The 22,562-nt window shown below is 38.8% G+C and overlaps 1 protein-coding gene across 1 annotated transcript; it reads right to left on the bottom strand.

Moving 5' to 3' along the window:
- Nucleotides 1-3,757: 3,757 nt before the first annotated feature.
- On the bottom strand, nt 3,758-20,364 carry ARL14EPL (ADP ribosylation factor like GTPase 14 effector protein like). The gene is made up of 4 exons (XM_028505891.2): nt 20,265-20,364; nt 10,797-10,914; nt 7,411-7,550; nt 3,758-4,505 (listed from the first exon to the last, which is right to left on the bottom strand). The coding sequence occupies exons 2-4, from the start codon at nt 10,890-10,892 to the stop codon at nt 4,283-4,285; spliced, it is 459 nt and encodes a 152-aa protein (XP_028361692.1). The 5' UTR covers nt 10,893-10,914; nt 20,265-20,364; the 3' UTR covers nt 3,758-4,282.
- Between the last annotated feature and the right edge of the window lie 2,198 nt (nt 20,365-22,562).

The raw sequence follows: 22,562 nt of genomic DNA, 5'->3' as shown, positions 1-22,562 counted from the left end.
CAGTGAACGCTGGAAACCCACACATGAACGGCACCTGCTTGCAGGGCTGCCTGGCCGTGCAGCCCCAGCGGGTGTTCTTGGCGGTGCTGCCAGTGTGGAAAGCACCACCCCCTGGATGTAATTTGCAAAGAGCTTTCATGGCCAAACACTGCAGCCCTGCGCATGTAAATGTTTGCGTCTCCACAGCGTTATAGAACCACAGTCTTGATATCCACCAATATCCAGGCCGGCATGGTTCACCTTCCAGAAAAGCAAAGAAATATATAAAGGTGAGGTTAAGTGATTTTTCTGTGAGTTCGTATCCCAAGATTTATACCTGAAATGGATCCAGGCTACTGTGGGGGAAAGGGGTTAGGTACTAGGGGATTGTCTGGACACTGTATGGATATTCTTTAGTCCTTACAAATTAGACTCTGATAAAGTCATTCTGCCAACTGATGTAACATGGCATTCCAATTGTAAATCAGTATAGGACGACTGTCTAAATTCTTCAGTAGATAACTTTATATTGAAATGACCTTTCATGAAATAGCTTTCCTTACAATTTCTACACATATTCATTTAGACACCCTGCCAGCATTAAAAGATAACCAAGCAGAAAGAGAAAAATCCTAATAAAATGACAATTTCCTTAGTTAATGTAATCAGATAGGGCAGCCACATTCCTTGTTAATATGAATTTAGTTCAAATAACTAAAGAGCTTTGTTCACTTTGTGATAAAATTAGATACTTGCAAAATAGGTTTCTGACAATTCACATAAATTTATTTTTGCAATAACCATTTAGAGCAGGAGGCTTTTCTAAATGTTAGCATTGGCATTAGGTTAGGATGAAATAACCTGACTTCTATAAAAGCACTTCATGAAATGCCTTGCTAGGTTTCAATGAAAGCAGTATGAGGTGTCTGCTTAGTAAGTGTGCCATTTTTTTTACCTTATTTTATGTATTGCTTTACTCAGACAACTTACCAACATAATCGGCCAACACACTTTTAAACCAGATCATCTCATCTAATGTTCAAGACTGAATGACAAGAGGCGTGAAAAGTGGAAAGTGCTTTAGTGTTCATTTGCCCAAGATTATTTTCTAATACGAAAATTGGACAGCTAGCAATAAGGCAGTGTTTCACAAACTTACTTGCTCCTGAGATTTACCTGGGGTGCTTGTTTATTTATCTTTATTTATTTTCACTTCTTGTGTGTGTATTCACCACCCCCAATCAAGTCCCTGTCCATTACCATTTAATGCTGCTATACCCTCCCCAGCCTCATCCTGCCTACTCCTGGCAATCACCACACTGCTGTCTGTATTCATGAGTTTTTCTCTTTCTTTTCTCTTTGGCTCAATCCCTCCACCCTTCCCCAACAGTTGTCAGACTCTCTGAGTCTGTCTCTATTTTGATTGTTAGTTCAGTTTGCACATGAGAGTTCACATGTGTGTGGACTCATGAGAGTCCACATGTGTGTATTTGTGGTATTATGTCCACATGAGAGCCCACATGAGAGTCCACATTTGTAATACCACAAATACACATATGGTGTTTGTCTTTCTTTGACTGGCTTACTTCACTTAGCGTAATGTTCTCTAGGTTCATACCCATGGTGTCACAAAGGGTAAGATTTCCTTTTTTACAGTCAAGTAGTATCCAATTGTGTAAATGTATGACAGCTTTTCTTATCCACTCATCTACTTATAGACCCTTGGGCTGCTTCCAGATCTTGGCTGTTGTAAATAACGCTGCCATGAACATAGAGGTGCTTAGTCTTTTGAATCAGTGTTTCTAGCTTCTTCTGATAAATCCCAGAAGTGGAATCACTGGGTCATAAGGCAGGTCCATTTTTAATTTTTTGAGGTAACTCCACACTGCTTTCCATAGTGGCTGTCCCATCTGCATTCCCACCCGCAGTACAAAAGTGTTTCCCTTTCTCCACATCCTTGCCAAAACTTGTTGTTTGTTGATTTATTGATGAGAGCCATTCTGACAGCTGTGAGATGGTATCTCACTGTGGTTTTAATTCGCATCTCTCTGATGATTAGTGACACTGAGCATCTTTTCATATGTCTATTGGCCATCTGTATGTCCTCTTTGGAGAAGTGTCTCCTCAGGTCCTTTGCCCATTTTTTAATTAAGACTGACTATTGTTTAGTTGTTGAGTTGTATTAAGTTCTTTATAAATTTTGGGTGTTAATCTCTTATCAGATGAATTATTGGTGAATATGTCCTCCCATTCAGTGGGCTTTCTTTTCATTTTGCTGATGGTCTCCTTTGCTGCGCACAAACATTTTAAAAGTACGGATTCCCAGGTCTCACCCCTAGCGGTGGTGGTCCCTGGGCCTGGGATGTGGCTCAGGGACGTGTATTATTAAAGCACCTGAATAAGGGGAAATGCTTGGTGTCGTGGAGGGAACCTAGCCATCGAGTTCACAACACCAGGGCTGCCAGCTCTTCTGTTTGTGCTTAACGGAGTCGTTCTATCTCCTTGGATCTGCATTCCCTCAGTTTTAGAAACAAAACAGAACGACTGGTTTTGGTCTACAAACCTGTGACTATAGGAAGTGTCTGGGTTTTGCTCACTGCTCGGTCCCCTGTGCCTTAACCTGATGCCTGTCACAGAGCGGCCTCTTTGTTAGTATCTGTTAACTAATTTACTATCTAGGCAACCTGTGAGATCACTTTCAATTTTAAAAATTATATGGTTGTAAAATGAGTAAGCAATAAAACAATTCATTTGGTCAGCCACTTATAAAATAACAACTATTCCCAAAACAAAACATAAACCCCAAAGGCCCCCACTGCTTTCCCTGGTTTCAGGGTTGCACGCTCCTGGTGAGTGTTTCAAAGCACCCGGCATGGGTGATTGGATTTCCTGGCTTCCTCACAGTTGCCATGATGGTTAATGTAATGAACTGGAAGCACGTGGCACAATGTGTAAGTGAGAAAAGTGAGTGGAATCTGGGAAACTCAGTAAACTCTGTGGAAAACGGAATGAGTTCTGCTACCCATACAGGAATCCTGTAGTCATTGCATGACTTTTAAGATTTTGTTACTTTAGTCTCAAAACATACTGTCAAATAACAAGCCCAGAATTACCAGGAACCTTCCCAGGCACAGGTGGATTATACAGAAATAAGTGCTTTTAAAAATGACTATGGAGGAAAAATAGTCCCTGAAAAGTTTACTTTAAAATTAAATGCTATAAATAATTTTTAAAAAACTTTTATTGAAGTATCCATTTACACCCTTCCATATATTTAGTATCCAGTAGAACGTAAAGAAGTGGTTTTCAAAGTGTGGTCCCCACACCAGCAGCATCAGCATTGTCTCGGCAATGCAGCTTCATGAGCCCTGCTTCAGACCTAATGAAATGTGGATATGGGATGGTAAAATCCACGGTCCACGTCTTCCAGGTAACTGTGATGCACACTGAAGTATGGGAACCAATGACTTGAGGTAAATGGGATTCTAAAACCAAATTCCAAGAAGACTGAGTTCTACTTTCTTTTGTTTAAACTCCTACAGTGTACCAGATTAAAAAAAAATATATCATATATCTATTCAACTGCATAGCAAGACATTTAATTCTCAAACATATAATAAACACATTTTTGTATAAGTTTTCTTCTTTTGAAAAAAATATCTGAAATTCTGAGCTTGAATGAAAACAATATAAACCACTGGCTTTTCGGATATGTAAGTCCTTATTTCTCAATTTTACAAGTGAAATATAAATTTTTAATAAAACATTACCAAGTATCACCAAATTTAATTTTAATGTTATTAAAATCACAATAAAATGAGATTATGAATATACAATGCAAGGTCACAAGTTTTGTTGTTTTAAATCCAAATAGCAATTCTGATTTGGAACTAGTGATGTGTATGATTCTCAGGGTAACTAGAGATCATACATTTATAGTTCTATGTTATAAAAAAAACCTCTCAGCTACAGAGTTCTGAAAATCTTAAAATTACATTTTTCAGATACCAGCGAAGAGGAAAGAGACTTTCAGTGTGAGGGCAGAGTGCAGCTGGGAGCACTGGTGAGAGAAACTGAGGTCCGCTCACTATCACACTCTTTGGGTGCAAGTGAAGAAATCCGAGAGGCGGCGGTGAGAAGGTTACAGAATGACTGCCCATGCTACCTTATTCTACAGCTTGGAGAACATGCCTCTTAAGTATGTTTTTCCAACATTTTCCCCCCAGCCCTAGAATTCACCAAAAGAAAGGGGTTGACTTAAATGTAAAGGAGGAGAAACGAATCAATTCCTCTGTCACAGCTCCTAGTCCGGGACGTTAAAGGGCAGCATGCTGATGACCTCTCCAGACTCGGTGACGATGGCGTCATACACCCACTTGCGGCTGCAGCGGCACTCGGGCCCGCACTTGTTGGAGTTGCACTTGGGGCAGGGGTAGAAGCAGCCCAGGCAGTTCTTCTCCAGGCAGTCGCACAGGTCGGCATCGTTGCAGATCAGCCTGCCGCTTTTGTCATACTTCCTCACAACTCTACAAAGGAAAACAGTGACACTAACATGACAGCGAAATTTTCCTCAACGTTGAGGATAAATTATTGTGTGGCAAACTTCACTAATATGACTCTTATACACGGAGGAGATTACCCAGCAACACTTGAGAACATTATATGGCAATGATGTCCTGGGAAATTCCGCCATATGTGATCAATTTCCAATGCAGCCAGTTTTGTCACTGAGAATAATAAATATTTCACTTATTCCATCTAAGCAAATTATGAGGAATAACTGATTAAATATTCCTTCTATAGATGCCCCAATTTTTCCTTTAAATTATAACCATTCTTGATGGAATTATCCCAAGTAAATCGTACTCTTTTTTTCTTTCTTAAGAAAAATGCCCTATAGAATACATTACATTTTTTAATGTCAGGCATTGAACCTTACTCAGTTACTATGCCATCATCATTACAAAAGTAAATTAATAAACAACTCCTTAGCTAACAGTGCCTTAGCTTCTGTTCCTTTCGGACTGTTTTTCACCAGTGTGGAGGAAGGAAACAGGTAGCTAGGTGGTGGGATCTGCTGTAAACCCTGATTGGAGGTAAGAATTCTGGACCAGACGAGAGCACCAGAGTCTACACCTTGCTTCAGGCTCCAACATTTTGTCTGTCAGCCTCTAAAATACATCCAGAAGGCAAAAGGCTTTCACAGGAATTCCCACACCCTCTCAAAACCAACCAATTTGAAATAAATCCGTCAAAACTGAGCTGCTTGAAAGTCTTAGAATAACAAAAGGGCCTTTGTGCAGCCTGTATCCATTACTACCAGATGAAGTCAAAAAAGGCTGTGAAATTATGAACTGCACCCTGGGTTCCCAAGCAGGCATAACAGCCCCCTTCCTCTTCAGTTAGGTGATGCTGCTCTGTCCTCTTCCCCCTCCTAATAAAACAGGGAAGGTTGAGGACCATTATGTATACTTGCTGCCTGATTACCACACTTGAGTGGAATGCCTTCCAACAAGGATTTACATTTGAAGCATTTATTCCATGGAATGGAAGCTCCCCCACCAACTCCCAAGCCCATCAGGATATTCAGATGTCAGCTGAATTTAAAATCTATTATGGGAGTTATGGGAGTGGGAGGCCATCAGACCAAAAGAGAGGTCAGATTCTTCCCTTCTCCCTAGGCCTTAACCCAAATACACCCTTGTCTTAACTCAGACATCAAGATAGATTTTACAGTTTCCTGCCCACTGATACTATCTTATGTAAAATTCTGAACTATCATACATACAAAAGTATATAAAACATACATACAAAGATAAAAAAGAAAAATGAAACCAGCTTGTGTGCTCACTGCCCAGTTTAATGAGTGTTGTACCTTCAAGGTCCTCTTTATGCCCCACGCATGGCCGCCCTCCACCCAGCCCTCCGAGAGGAGCCATACCTCAATGTTATAAAAACCATCTTCTTATTTTACTCTTAGTTATGCCACATGTCTATGTATGCCCAGGCATACTGCATTTTTCCTCTTGTAATTTGAGTTTTTAATTCTATTGCATGATTTGAGATGAATCTCTGGTGGTACATGTAGCTATATTCAAATATTTTTACTTCTCTATATATTCCACTGTATGAATATACTAGTTACTTATCTTTTCCATTATAAATGGGCATTTGGATTATTACTATTTATTTTCTTTGCTATTGTAGTGATGCTCTGAAACTTCATGAACATGTCTCCTATTGTACAATATGTGTGTAGCAGTTTTTTGAGGAGTAAAGATGTTAGGCCATAAGTGTTATAGGTAATGCCAAGCTGTTTTAAATACAGTGATCCCTCACCTATTGCAGGAGTTACATTCAGAGACCTCTGCGATATGTGAAAATCCGCAAAGTAGCAGCATTATATTTATTTTATTATTTATATATATTTTAAGGCTTTATAAACCCTTCCCACACTCCTATAAATCTTTCCCGCTCTCTTATTAACCTTTCCCACACTCTTATAAACACTTTATATGCTCTTAAACACATTCTACACTCTTAAACCTACGTAACTTGAACAACGTATAAAATTCTGTATCGTACTCACCAGTGAAGTATACAGTAATCCCTTGCCATATCGCAGTCCACTTATTGTGGCTTCACTGTATCATGGGTTGGCCCGCTGTACCATGTTACAGTCAATTCATTTCCCATGGCATCATCAACACTGGTATCATCAGACTAAATTCTTTGACTGTCTGGGGCGTGGGGCACTTCTCCCTATGCTATTGATGGGGTCCAGTATCCTGAGAATTTGTTAGCCTTTTCTTCTATGAAATGCCTGTTCACTGTTCAGTTCATCTTTCTCAGAGGAAGTTTATTTTTTTATTACATTGTAGAATTCTCTACATATTTTGGATATTAACCTTTTAAATTATAGGTAACTTCTCCTACCTTGTGACTTGTGTCTCATTATTTTTAGGATGTCTTTTAATGGGTATAATTCTTAATTTTAATGTAGTAAAATTTATCAACCTTTTTCTTTATAATTTACTTAGTTTATACTTCTGATCCACTAGTAATCATTGTATGATACTTCATGTCCATTTGATACCGGAATCTGCTCCCATAGTTACATTATTTCTCTTTCAAATAATATATCTTTCTTCCTTTTATCCTGTATCCTACTAAAGTTGTTACTCTAATCCAAGGGCTTCTGAACTGCAGCCTCCCTATTTTTTCTGTACCCTTTTAAAAAGTTGATTTCTAGTTTGGGCTTACAGTCTATTTCTTGAAGTGACTAGCTTCCAGACCATGGGGTGATACTGTACTTTAGAAAACATATTTTTAAATTATAAACAAGGGTCAACCAGCCATCAATTACTTTACCAAGGAGAATGCATGCATTTTATTATCCCACAGATCAAACATGGTAAATGGGGATCTTACTTGCATTTTGAAGAAAAATACTCATTCATCTTTGACATCCGGGCTTTCTTTTTCTGCTCTCGAGTTTCAGGATTGAAGTCTGCTACCTGTGGTCCGGGGTTTTGAAATGCCAAGCATCTTAACTGCCGCTCTATCTGTTGCTATGAAACAAATAAAATGTATTAGTAGTAAGAACTGGGTGGTTTAATCAGTCTTACACTGTATCAAAATAAATTTTCTGTAACTTTTACCATAATGGCATGAAAGGATAGACACTATTACCTGAAGCAAAAAAACAGAAACTTAATCTGATTAAGTTTCAAATGATGATGTAAATCTCCTCAGTTTAGGTTATTTTTCTGAACAAAAAATCTATAGTATAAAACTTATATAATAAAATGTAAAAAACAACCCAATTAACAGAATTTTTTCACACCTGCAAAACACCAGTTGTCTTCTAAAATATCATGGGGATGAAAGTCAGAATTAGCACTTTAGGGTGGAAAAGGACAGGGGAGAAAAGGCCCCTTCACAGTTGTCACCTGAAGAAGCCCCGGAAAAGTGTGTCAGGTCACAGGGGGAGCCGAGTGCACACAGCCCTCCCCTTCAGTGCTGGGGGACATTTCAGAATTACTCACTAACCTGGAACGTGGGCTCCATCATGGCTCCGATGCAGAACGCTGCCAACTGAAGTTTACATTCTCAGTCAAAGCTCCAATTTGAGGAAGCAAATCTTGTTAGAATGGCTTTCTAGAGTGTTAGTGCAAATTTTCAAAAGTCTCTAGGGACATTCTAAATTAAAGGGGGCCTAACCAGGAGGACAAGTAATGAAGATGCTTCAATCAATCCTGGTAACTTATTTTGAACACATAGCACATATGTCATGCGGGAAGGAAATGCTCTTCTGAAGGATTTTAGAAGAAAGTAATCTGAGTAGCCCAGAAATATATAGGCTAGTAGAAAGGGGTGGGAAAAGTGGGTTTACAGTTGTTAGTATGGACAGTGATACAACACACAACAAAGAGGAGATTCAAGGTGGTGGCAGACTGGGTGGATGTTACCATCACTTCCTTCCAGAACCCACCTGGAATTACAACTAAAATACAGAGCAATCCACCTGATAGCCATCTGAAGACTAGCTGAAGAGAAGTCTTATGACCAAATATTTAGAGAAGTCACATCAAGACTGGTATGAAGGTCAGAGAAGTAACTGGAAGCTTGTTAAAACTGACAGAGAAGTAACAACTGACATAAAACAAAATTACAAAGGATTGTAAAAAAAAAAAATACTATGAACAAGTATGTGCTAACAAATTGGCAATCTGGATGAAATGGATAAATTCCCAGAAACATACAATCTTCTAACACTGGATCAGGGAGAATAAGAAAATCTAAATAGATTATGCTCAGTGAAATCAAAGCAGTAATTAACAACAACAAAAAAAAAAGCCTCTCATAAACAAAAGTCCTGGACCAAATGGACCAATATTTCCAAAGAACCCAAAGCAGAAACTGATGAACAACATAGAAATAGGGGTATGAATATATGGAACAGACTGTCAGCTATCAGAGGGAAGGGGGATTGGGAAGGCTGGATGAAAAGAAGTGAAGAGATTAAGAAAAAAACCCATATACAACATACAGACACAGACGACAGTGCAATGATAGCCAGTGGGAAACGGACCAGGGGTAGTAGGGGTGGCCAAAGGGGATAAATAGGAATTGGAAGAAACTTTGGGGCTTTGAGTCATGAAGCAGTGTGCAGATGATGTTTTGTTAAATTGTACTCTTGAAACCTGTAGGTTTTGTGAACCTATGTCACCCCAATAAATTCAATAAAAATAGTTAAAAACAATATATACACCCATATTTTCATTGCAAGGTTATTGTGAATAACCTAGATAGAGAAGCAGTCCAAGTGCCCATCAGTAGATGAGTGAATAAAAAAGCTGTGGTACACTCACACAATGGAATATCACTTATTCATAAGAAAGAAGGGAATCTTACTTTTTGCAACAGCATGAATGGACCCGGTGAGTATTATGCTACGTGAAATAAGCTAGTCAGAAAAAGACAAGTATCATATGATTTTACTTATATGTAGAATCTAATGAACAAATTTAAACTAACAAACAACATAGAGAGATTCAGAGATACAGAGAACAGCCAGCCATCAGAAGGGGAGAAGGTATGCAGGGCTGGGTAGAAAAGGTGAAAGGATTAAGCACAAGTAAAAAAAAAAGAAAAAAAAAAAGCCTCAGTTTCAGACAACAGTATGGTGATTACCAGAGGAAAAGGGGGGCAAGTGGGGGGTAGAGGGCTGTATAAGAGAGTAAAGGGAGATAAATGGTGATGAAAGAGATTTGACTTGGGGTGGTGGACACAGTACAATATATGGATGTTGTATATAGAATTGTACACCTGAAATGTATTTAATTTTAATCAATATCACCCCACTAAATTCAATTTAAAAAGAAATTAAAATTCTGTTACTATGTATGGTAAAAGAAAAAATAAGATAATACAACAATTAATAAATAATAATAAAAGAATAAACTCTTTTACAGATACAACCATAAACCTACTTTCGCCAATCCCCACATACAAGAAATACTATACTAGAAACAAAAGAGAATCTTTCAATATATACATTTTATGTGACAAATTAGTAACAGAATTTCAGGCTTTTCTAAAGTTTATTTAGTTTAATAATTGGTCAGTCCAAAATAATGTAAATATATTAGAAATATAAATAATATAAAGTTTTTAAAATTCCATTTGGTGTGTGTATACAAATTTGTTTCACAATCTTAACCTTATGAAACAATTCTGTATTTAGGTATAGCTATGAAATGAGTACACTAGTTCCATCTATTACTATTCTCAGCAGCATAGGTAGAGTTTGAAAACACAGACAGCAGAGTAAGCCATTCTATGTTCTAATCTGACCTCTACCACATGGTAATGGTGTGTCTTGAGCAAGTTCCTACTTCTCTAAACTGAGTTTCTCCTTTTGTGAAATGGGGTTAACAATAGTATCTTGTGATAAGGATTAGATGAATTAATATATACCAAGTTTTAGGACCACGGCTAACACATAATAGGGGAAAAAACCCCCAAAGGTTAAATAAAAACACCCGAGCATATTTTGCAAAATATTCTACTCCAAAGGGCACAGTACAAGGGGCTAAAAATCAGGAGACTGAGAAGCACAGAGGAGCTAGGTGAAGTGAGGCAGCTTAGCAGTGAGCAGTTAAGAGGGAAGGGCACACCAGTACCGGGGAGGCAGAAATCCTTCCTGAGGAGCCTTGACTGAGCACACCTTCTCTCCCACGCCTGGAGCCTCCAAGATCCCCATGCTGGGAACTCCCCAAATACCATGGAATCATAGTATCCATATGCCATACCAGTTGCTTTTGTCCGATTTCACAGTTTTTCTCAGGAGAACTTTGATCTGTGTGTTCTTCTTCAGTGGAATTGTTTTTTTCTGGTTGTTCACTCATTTCTGACCATTAAGAAAAGTAACTAGAAAAAAGCAAAACACATTAATTTTATATACATCTCCAGTAACTTTATCCTGTGACTTCCTTGCTCTCTCCCTACATCTTTCTTTCAAAGCCAGACTTCCACTTGCCTTCCCAGTTTCTTTCTTTTTATTTTATTGTTGTTCAAGCACAGTTATCTCCACTTTCCTCTCACCCCTCCCCTGCTCCACCCACCCTCACTTCCTACCCTCAATCCTACCCCCTTTTGGTTTTGTCCATGGGTCCATTATACATGTTACTGATGGCCATTCCCCTCTATCCTGGGTTATCCCCCTCCCCCATTCCCCTGGTAACCGTCAGTTGGATCTTTATTTCACCGTCTCTGGTTCTATTTTGCTTGCTTGTTTGTTTTGTTGATTAGGTTCCACTTATAAGTGAGATCATATGGTATTTGTCTTTCACCAACTGGCTTATTTCACTTAGCATAATGCTCTCCAGTTCCATCCACCTTGTTGTGAAGGGTAGGAGCTCCTTCTTCTGTGTAGTATTGCATTGTGTAAATGTACCACAGTTTTTTGGTCCATTCATTTACTGATGGGCACTTAGGTTGCTTCCAGCACTTGGCTATTGCAAACTGCGCTGCTATGAACATTGGGGTGCATAGGTTCTTTTGAATTGGTGTTTCAGCATTCTTAGGGTATAATCCCAGCAGTGGAATTGCTGGGTCAAAAGGCAGTTCCATTTTTAGCTTTCTGAGGAAATTCCATACTGTTTTTCACAGTGGCTACACCAGTTTGCATTCCCACCAACAGTGTACTAGGGTTCCCTTTTCTCCACAACCTCGCCAGCACTTGCTGTTTGTTGATTTGTTTATGATGGCCATTCTGACCAGTGTGAAGTGATATTTCATGGTGGTTTTAATTTGCATCTCTCTGATGCCTAGTAATGCTGAGCATCCTTTCATATGTCTCTGGGCCCTCTGTATGTCCTCCTTGGAGAAGCGTCTGTTCAGGTCGTTAGCCCATTTTTTAATTTGATTGTTTGTCTTTCTGGAGCAGAGTTGTGTGAGTTCTTTATATATTTTGGAGATCAAACCTGGTTTCTTTTTTATCCCTCACTTTTTTTTATTGTTTTTGTTTGTTCATTCATTTTGCTTTTTAGGTATCACATATACCATATTTTTTGGACTATAAGACACACTCCCCCCACCAAATTTGGGAAGCATAATGGTTGTTAATGCTGCTGTTGAGTTCTGTTTACATTTACATTGATAAAATATTGTTATTTATATTATTAAATATTTTACTACATTTTTTGCCTCAAAAATTTTTTCCCTATTTTCCTCCTTTAAAACCTAGGTGCATCTTATGGTCCGAAAAATACGGGTAAGTAAAATCATGTGGTATTTATCTTTCTCTGAATTACCACTCACTTTTAAATCCTGCATCTCACTTCCCAGGCCACAGTACTGATGTTTGTCTTTGCTGGTGTTCCATCAGCAAATCAACAGTACCTTTTACTGTCAGCACCACAGACCTTGCTGGATCAGGCAACACTGGAACCATCTTCTCCTATCTAAGAGGACTGTGAATTCTACACCCCTGCTTTCCCCCTTTACGCTCCCTTAAGAAAAGTAAGACGCATTAATGTCCTATATCCCCAGTAAGTTTGTGGATACCTTAACCACTCCCATGGTTGCAGTTTTCTCCTCTTTGGAGACCATTCCCCAGGCTGTCATCCTCACTCAGTCCCCTGAAAAATTTCTAATACAGCTTGTGCTAAGTGGGAGTCATTAGTTTTCAGTAAAACTCAGCTGCTAAAATGCCTATAATTTTCTTTGAAATATTTCAGTATATATACAGGGTGCCCCGTGTATGTGTGTGGGGGGGTGTGTGGGTATGACTTAGGTGAAGCTAACACAGGATGGTAATCACAAATGCATGATCAGGGCTGCTCTGCAGATTCTGTCAGGAAGGAATACACTCCAGAGGAGGCTTCCACAGCCCTGCTGCTTTCCATCTCCTCCCCGCTCCCCACAACTGCTGGCACTGGCTATAGAGTCCTGTTTCTACTGGAGGAAACTAGAAGTTATGCTTTAGTAAGTTGGCCTGGGTCATTTGGCACCAACACTCTGCCTGTCAACAGGAAATTCCATATCTATCAATGCACCTTCATTCTCCCTATGATGCGTGGGTCACCGGCCAGCAGTGATCACGGAATGCTGTGGATGGCTCGTCGAAAAACACGTGAGAAAAAAACATGCACAGAGACAGACCAGTTTCTGTGGAGAAGTAGGGACAGAATGGCCACCCCCTCTAGTGGGGAGCGCGCCGATTTACCCGTCCAAACCTGCTTTATTGGGCTCGTTTTGCATAATAATTCAGGTAAAGTACAGTACTCATTAGGGGGAAGTAAGCAACCATAGGAAACAAGGAACTCTGAGGGTCTATTTTGAGTCAGGGTCAAAGAACTGTAAGACTTTGAGGAACAAACTAACTTCCTCCTTGGACCCTTCTCATTCAACTGACAGCATTCTAAACAAAGAAGGTTTCACAGTAATTTACATGTTCTTTCTTAGGCCTGATCACCTGGGGAATCCACCCTTTTCAGCACGGAGCTGCACCACCCTGTCATTGTTTCAGGCTTAGGTGGAGCAAGGGAACTAAGGCATCCAAGAGATAAGGAGATTTTCTCCCAGATGATGAGGACTCAGGCTATGTCAAAGCTGAGGAGCAAGGGTCCATCACCCCCTTTTGCTGTAACCCCTAAAGTCTTTCTTTGGGGGGCCTCCCACATGATCGTGCCTGTCTTAAGTCATTCCCCCCTTGGGGAATCTTACCTGTCTTTGGCTAACTGACCAAGCTTTGGGGTTTAGTTTTGAATGAAGGAGCAGAAGCAGCATTCCTGCCAGGGAGATAAACTTTTGTCTCCTTGCTGGCTTAAGGTTCCAAGGGCATTCCCTTAGCCTTAGCCTAGGCGGGGGTTACAGCTTCTAATACCAGGCAGGGCGGTTCCCAACATCCCTATGTCTAGGCTCACTAGACATCAACTACCCACTTTTCTGTATCCCCTTCTCCAATTAATTCCCAAAACTAGGTTACGAAGTATATTGATTTTTCTCTCCTAATATTCTCAATATTGATTCTTCCTTTCCACTCTCTGTCAGATGTCATCCACCCTGAAGACAGTAGTATAAGTGACAGTACTTTACCCTTGACCAAGAATCCTTAATGTTCCTGTTGATAGAGGACTTAAGAGTTGGAAAATTTTAGTCTAAGTAATAGCTAATAAGCTTAGTAATCAGTACATGTAAAAGCTTTTGTTCCAGGAACTGAAGGTATGACCCACCCTGACTCCAGCAGACTGTAAGCAGTTACATCTTTGTGCCTCAGGAGGACTGCAAGCAATTAAGATGATATCTGAGCCACTGTACTCCAGGGTGAGATGATCACAGCCCAGGTAGAGAATGCTGAAGTCTTTTTTTTAATCCAATTAACTTTTCCCTGAATTGCAATCCCCTTACCTACACTTTGTTCTCCTTATAAAAAGGGCCATTCTAAAGTGGAATTTAAGATGGTCTGTTAGAGTATGAACCTGCCATCTTCTCAGAACACCGGCCGTCTGAATAAAGTGCCCATAAAGATTCAATCGCTGTCAGTGCTTATTGGGCTTGGTAGTGACAGGCAACCTGAACTCTGGTGTCTTTTATGGTCAGCTTGACTAACCTTCAGAAAGTTTCTTTCTAATTGCAGACCTCTGACCTCCCTCTTCTTACAGCACTTAGTTCAGAACTTATAATTGTAAATTTTTTCTTCCCCATTGAGATGTAAATCATCTCCCAGACTCGCATACTTTTACAACCAAACAGGGTCTTTCTCAAGGATTAGGAGCCATCCCTTAGAAATGTAATCAGCTGGAAAGATAGTATCTCTATCTGGTGGGCACCAATTACCAAACACAGGTGGCCAAATCACAGGAATAAACATTTACAAAATCAGGAACAAGTCATGTGCTCTACACATCCCACTGATCTCTCACCCATAACGTAATGAATACTCTAGTATTTCCTTCCTCCCTGTTGAAGTGGAGGTAAGTTCAGGTTTTTCTCCCCTATTACAATAGCATTGAATAAGTCTTCACTGCCTTTGTCTAGTGCAATTTTTGCTTTGACAACCTCACATGTGATTTTTCATCTGGTCAGACTAACTCCTTGAAAGTATTTTCAGGTTGTCTGAAAATATAATCACATAGAGCCACTTTAAAAATGACAAATCCCAGGAAAACAACAGCCCCGACCCCAGGAGAGACTCTCCCCTGGCTCTATGGTGTTTAAGCCTGACTGCTGAGTGCAGCATGACTAGATTAACAACTGAAGGAGATAGTCAGACAGTAGGTCCATGACAAAGGGAAAAAGAATGGACTAGAGATGCTTGAGGAGAAACGAGATGGAGGCTTCTGAGAGAGAACTGAGAGAATAGCCCCCAGGATTCCGGTGCTGAGTCATTACCCCTATGGTAGCAGCCATCCTGCTCAAGCAGACCACTCCCCTCCTCCCAGCAGCAGCCTGAAGAGAAAAGGAAAAAAGACTCAAAAAGCCTCAACAAATTCAAGAAAACTGAAATAATATCAAGCATTTTCTCAGACCACAAGGGCCTGAAACTAGAAACCAACCCCAAGGAAAAAACTCAAAAACACTCAAACTCATGGAGACTAAATAGCATGCTATTAAACAATGAATGGGTTAAGAACACACTGATAGATATCAGAGGGGAGGAGACAATGGATGGGGCAAAAGGGGGAAGGGTCATCAAGCAACATGTATATGGACCCATGAACAAAGCCAAAGGGTGCTGGGATGGAGGATGGGAGGTAGGGATGGCTGGGGTGGGTGGGAGTTGTGGGGAGAATATGGAGACTACTGTACTTTAACAACAATAAAAATAAAGAGAGAAAAAAAATCACAAGTCCTAGACCTACTGGGGTTATAATTTGCAGAGCAGAATCTTGTTAACCTGTATAATAAATAGGTTCTCCACATGAATCCTATTGTTAGGTGATTATGAAAGACATTGGGATAGACAAAGAAAGTATCATTTTCTCCATTCATTTTGCCATCTGATTCTAAAACTATTGTCCATATTTTCTTCCTATACCCAATTCAATTAAAGCATGTGGTCATATTGATATTCCTATATCAGAAATTTCTTTATAATTTTCTTACTAAAAGATTTCACTTACTCCCTTTGCCAGTAATATTCTATATCCCTGGAATATCAATGAAAATTCATCACCAACACCTCCAACCCACCTGTCTAGGCTCAGGTCCCTTCATACTTTTACTCAGACCAAAGCTATCAGACCTTCTCATTAACGCAACTCACATCTCATACCTAACTAATCCTTCCCCTTTGATCTATCTTTCTGCTCTAAAATGCCTCCTTATCACTCTAGAATTCCAAGATCCCACTTTCTCTGGGGCTCTGTTTATAGCTTCCTCGATAAAATTACCCCCAAAGGGGCCCTGTAGCCCTCTAGCTTCTTTATGTAACAAATTCTGCCCTCCTCCCACCCTGAATAGATATTGACCTTATGATCATCTTTGCAAGCAAGAACTTTTCCTAAAAAGGCATCCATTTAACCGCACTGGGAAAAATAAGTATTTTATGTAAATCTCTCCCTGAGATGCCTTTGTTTAAACCTTTTGTAGATTGTAGCTCTCCACAAATAGATTAGAAGATAAACTTACTCCTTTGTATTCCAAATAAAGTGAAAGAAAATTAAAATAGAACCTCACCAGGTACTGAAATTGTAACTTGATTTTATTACAAGCCCAAAATATCTCTCCCAGGAAAAGCAATACAATGGTTCAGAACTCCCCTTTCTCTCAGCTTGGTATTCCCAAGGCAGAGGTTCTTAACCAGAGAGTGAATGAGGGGGTCTTGAACTTGGATGAGTAAAGAATATATATTTATTTTCACTAACTTCTAACTGAAATTCTGTCATATCCTTCTATTATAATGCAACCAACAAACCACAACAGTATTAGCAGTACATGTGACTTTGTTTCCTATGAATACAAAGGTTTTCATAACCCATCAGAGTTGTTATAGATATGTCAAAATGTTATTTGTGCTTATCACTTCTTCAAAATAATGGTAGTTTTTAGACTCACTGCTAGGTTTTGTTATATGTTAATAATAAAACACATCTACAATTACAAATTGTTTTTAACATTTTGATAAATGTATTTCAATATAATTGATTTTCTTTGTAACCTTACAAATTTTATTTTATATGATTAAAATATCAGTCTAAGAAATGGCCCACAGATATAATAGTTGGCCAAAGACGTCCACAACACAAGAAAACATGGTCAAGAAGCCCTGCAAAGAGACGGGGGGACCCACTGCCACCACCTCATCTGATCACAGATTTGAAAAACAACAGCTTCCAGCTACAGATGCTCATCTTCAAGCATGAGGCTGGAAGCAATGTGGTATATCCTGGCTTATTATTGCATTTAATGGAACAAAAAGTATATGACATCAATTTAATAAATTCTGCTTTGTCCTAACATTATCCCAGATTGCCTGTGAAAAATCTTAAATATAGTTCAACACAAGAGAAGAGGCTCCCCCAAGTGGCAGATATAATAGATTTCAAAAGCAGGAATTCTCCAAGTGTGGACCAAGGAAGGTGCCAGAATGGAAATCAACTGCTTCACTAAATACATTGGGTGGTTTCCCTGACATCTTCTTCACAGCATGGCTGTCTTCCTGGAGGGGGCAGTTCATTGAATCACATTCTGGCACGAGTCCCTTGACTCATCATAAATAGGAACCTTGAGTAGCACTGGAGTACATGTTGTCTCCGACACTTGTTTTCCTTCAATTTTCACATGACAGTTCCTATTTCTTTTAGATCAATAGCTCTGGAATCAGTCTTACACCTTGTTTGCCGCTCCTCCTCCCCAGCAAGCCTAGACTATTATATATAGTCAGGGTTTAATGAATATCTCATGAATATTATGGTAATAATGTCAATTACTAGGCACCTATAGTGTGCCAAGCACTTTGCTGAACATTCTACATATATTACTTCATTTAATTCCATAACAACACTCTGAACTAGATATTATTATCTGTATTTTATGAATGAGGAAACCAAGGCCCATTTGGCCCCATGAGTTTGAAACCCAAATTTGTACGGCTCTTCAAACTCCTTTGATAAGCTCCTTTCAGGATGTTACACTGTTCAAGATTTGCTTTAATGATGATCCCCATCTCTACAACAAGATATTGCTGAGGGATGGGATGTAATCAATGCCAGCCACACAGAACCTTTTCAAAAAGACACCTGGAGAAGGAGCAGGGGAAGATATACTTCAGATCATCCCACATTTGCCTCCTCCTTCAGCTGTTCCTTCACAGCACACACCGCAAAGGCTGTGCTGGGTGGGGGTGTGGGGCCCATTCAGGCACATGAACTGCATCTGACCTCAGGATTGGAGGCAGATATCAGCATAAAAATCACATATAGACAAAATTATCCTTAAATATACCTACAGAAAAAGCTGCAGGGCACTAGCCCTATAGCCAGGTATTTCTCCAGGATTGAAATAGATTAGTTTCTTAGACTGAGCATCAGGTGAAGTAGTTGGCTTACTCAGAGGGGCCATCAAGGTTAAGTTATGTTCACCTTTAAGCCTCAGAACCACACACCCTGGAATGTTGCTCACTCCATGGAGGGCTCAGGAACTGGGTCCCATAGAAACGCCATCAGGTCCAGCTGTCCATCTTCTTGCTCATTATGTCATCCAGGGAAACTCAGGCCAAGTGACTCAAACTTTAATCACTCACTCTTATCTGTGGATGTCCATCCCACTGGACAGTTGAATTTTGTTGAGCTTACTGTGTCTTGCATAATGTAGAAGTATTTTTTTCTACTTTATCCCTAAGTACACCAGCAAATTATCAAAGCAAGAAAAGTATTAAGTTTAAATTCTAGCTCAAAAGTTGGCCTCTACTTTTATTCAGTAGCAGATACAAAGGTTTATTCAAAGACACTATCTGTAACACACCCCTCAAAACACATTTAGAAGTGAAAGACACACACATGAACACTGACAGAACATTCAAATGGGTAATATAGTAGTAACTTAACCAATAGTGTTTATTTAAAAAAAAAAAATCACAGTAGAGAGTCAGGCTATTTTAATCTCATTCTGTCTGTGACCTTTATTTCTATACTTGCTAGAAAAGACAGGTTGCTGGGATAACTGCCAGGTAAGTCAAACCCCACCCAGAGCATAGTCCACATTTGGTAAAGGGAAACACTCTGTGTGCAGGTGACCAGTTAAGCCATTCTCTTGCTTCTCCTTCCCAGCTGCCTCAGCTGTTTTCAAGTCACAAAAACTGCTCAATAACCTCTAACAAAATCTTCATTGCCATTTGCCCATAAGAATTAAAAGTAATTTTGATTTAAGCCTTGGAAAGTGTTTTTAGATAAACAATGTTAATGCTTGATAAGCAACTTTATTTATAATACATACATTTTCCTTCAGGCACATTAACATTGCTGTATATTCCAACACACACATATACTGCACACACATACACACACTTCTGTAGCTCAATATTTTAAAAATAATTTGAGTTGCACTCAGCAGAGCATTTGACAAGAAGTGGAACACAATGCGACCACATAGTTGTTTTTGCTAACGCCGGGAATTCTGCGATCTGGTATTGCTCAGAAACCAAACCCCTACCTGAGCTGGTTACATACAGATCAGCATCCCTGAGGGCCTCTCTACTCACACCTTATTTATAATCAGGATGACTCAAATTATACATTTACATTCTTCCTTGGAATTTTAAAGATTGTAAAACCTAGAAACATATCTGTCTCCTCTGTCCCATCAATGGAAAGCCAGGAAGGAAAACATTCTTTCTTAAGAGACCAGAAGATTGGACCATTCTCCACATTATCCTGATAAATACAGTCAGCATTATATTGATAAAAACACTTCAAAACCACTCATCCCAGGTTTCAGGTGTGGAGGTTCTTTTTTTCAGATTCCTAAGGCCCTTTTTCATACTCTTTTTTGCTTTCATTTTTATTTCAGTCCACACTGCAACAACAGAACACCAATTTTCTTCCACTCTTAACTACAGGACATTAATATGGCAATATATTCAGAATTAACATTTTGTGGCTTTCTTTCACCTCTTCTTTCTCTACCAGACTCAGAGGCAATCAAGTTTAAATGCATCATTGAAAAAGACGTGCCTTTCTAATTATGACCTTCCACAGTTCTATTACTCCCTACTTCTTAATGAAAGTTGCCTTGTCAAGCTGAAGCAGTAGGTGGTAAAGGGAAAGTCCACATACCTTTACGCTGGATGAAAAAGAAGGAAAGAACACTGGAAAAAAGAGAAACTGTACTGCTTTGTTTCCTTTGTTTTGCTGAGAAACCATATAACCCTCTTGGGAAAAAGTCATAGGCCCCTAAGGTGCTTCTATAATTTAACACTTTAATAATATTGGCCAAGAGGCAGAAAGGTGGAAAAACAGAGGCGTTTGGGGAGAGGCATGATTATAGATGTAAACATCATTAACTCTTTCTTCCAACATGAGTCTATTCTAAAATCATATGAAATCAGGAAACAATAATTCCTCTGCTTATTCATTTTCCATTTCCAACAACAAATAAATCTAGAGTTAAGTTTGACTCTACTGTTCAGTCCCATATCTCTACTTCAGATGTTCAACTAATATTAACACCAAACTGCCCCTGGCTATTATTATACTTCAGTGTAAATAATATATATTATATACAATGTACAATACTATATATGATTATATAATATACCTTATATATTATGTAAATAATATATGTATTCAGTGTAAATAATTATATACATATAGCCTGGCAAGTTGCTAGCATATATATACATATTTAAGCCAGAAAGCCACTCAGGAAAAAAAAAAACTGTCATCCAAAGAGAGAACTAAGCCATGTTTGTAAGTTGTGTCTAGGATGTATTCATCTTTAAATGACAATCCTCTAACCATTGTCCTCCATCACTAGGACTCAGATATTATGCCGGGAGTCATCAAAACCATTCTACTGCAGGTTAATGCCCATCCTGTTCATGTGCGAATTATAGGGTAAAAACTACCATTTCATTCCTAATTACTTCTGTTGCAAAGAACAAAGAAACCCTAAGGTGGTACCAGAATTAAGTATATTTGATCTGAACTTTACACTCATTAAGTAACTACTATATTTTTGAGATTACACAATACAGTTTGCTTGTCAAAAGTTTGCCATTTTACCATTTAAGAATTATTAACTACATCTTGCCAATTAAGGATTAATAAACTTTGAAGCAGGTAAAAACCCTACCAGACTTTCCACAGTAAATCAAGCCTTACAAATACACATTCTTTGGCCATTGTCTCACTTTGTCCTTACACAATAAACAGGAAAAGGTACTCTTCACAGATCTAAGCACATCAGAGAACAAACCTATCAAGGGCCAGATGCAAAGACAGTAATCCTCTTAAACACCGGATGGGGGGAAAATCTTCTAAAGGATAAGGATTATGACCAACCAAGAAGAGTCCCAACTGAAAGCTTAAAAAAAAAATTAAACTGGTGAAAAATAGTGCACCACAGAAAAGATACTTCCCCTTAATTCTTCAATTTAAAAAAAGAAAATAAATCACATAAAGTAATTATCCTGTATTATTTCTAAGTTTCTCAAGCAAATCTAATTGCTTTCCAAACTAATGGTGTTTGACTGACATATCTTCAGAACTTTTGACATCATGTTTTTAAAAGATGATTTAATCTTAAAAGATGAAAGAATGTTTTTCAAAGTTAATAATACCACACTAAATTTACCAAAAGTATAGTAAATACTTTTGACATGACTTTTATGAAGAAAATATACTTCTTTCTCTTTAGATGTTCTCAGGTTTTCTAGAGAATACATTAAATGTAATTTAGAACTGGATTCTTTTTCAAATGAAGCATTCACATGCTAAAACGCCCCTCAGCCTTACCTGTTAATTTCTGGAGAGCAACAGTCTATGTTTATGAGTTGAATTAACTTATTTTATCAGTTTATAGCTATTCATATATAAATTTGTATGCTTCAAAGTAACACAACTAATAAGCTTATTTATTGTCATACTGTTTACAATTGCAAAATATTGGAATGCTATACACAGGGGAGTGGTTGAAAAAACTGGTACATTCACATGTACCATAAACATGGAATGCTATGCAGCTCTGAAAATAGATAAGAAAGATTTCTATGAAGTGATATAGAGTGACTTCTAAAATATATTATTCAGTGGAAATGTCAGGTACTGTTACACTGTGAAATGGTAAGCATTGTGCTTTGAAAAGGGCAGACTTCCTAGTGGGAATTCCCATGGCGGTCCAGAGTGGAGGGAGCTGGTGATGTGAGCCAGGACCAGCGTGGTTCCATCCCTGGAGATGCTCAAGCATGTCTATTACCAAGACTGTGAATCATTCACTGGGCAAGCACTGATTAAACACCTTTTATCAGCCAGACACTGTGTGAAAGATTAAAAGACAAATAAGACTTGGTTCCTCTCTTTAAAGAGCCCAAAAATCTAGTAGAAGGCAACACGTAATCAAATAAACACCAGATG

The sequence above is a fragment of the Phyllostomus discolor genome, chromosome 3 (assembly GCF_004126475.2).
Source record: "Phyllostomus discolor isolate MPI-MPIP mPhyDis1 chromosome 3, mPhyDis1.pri.v3, whole genome shotgun sequence".
Classification (NCBI taxonomy): Eukaryota; Metazoa; Chordata; class Mammalia; order Chiroptera; family Phyllostomidae; genus Phyllostomus; species Phyllostomus discolor.
This window is presented reverse-complemented; position numbering and strand designations above follow the sequence as displayed.

Excerpts from the sequence above, each read along its gene's own strand:
- ARL14EPL (XM_028505891.2), bottom strand. The coding sequence starts at position 10,892 with ATGAGTGAACAACCAGAAAAAAACAATTCCACTGAAGAAGAACACACA. Across the intron at positions 7,551-10,796 it reads AAATCGGACAAAAGCAACTG|CAACAGATAGAGCGGCAGTT; the intron begins GTATGGCATATG and ends TTTGTTTCATAG. Across the intron at positions 4,506-7,410 it reads TATTTTTCTTCAAAATGCAA|AGTTGTGAGGAAGTATGACA; the intron begins GTAAGATCCCCA and ends TTTCCTTTGTAG.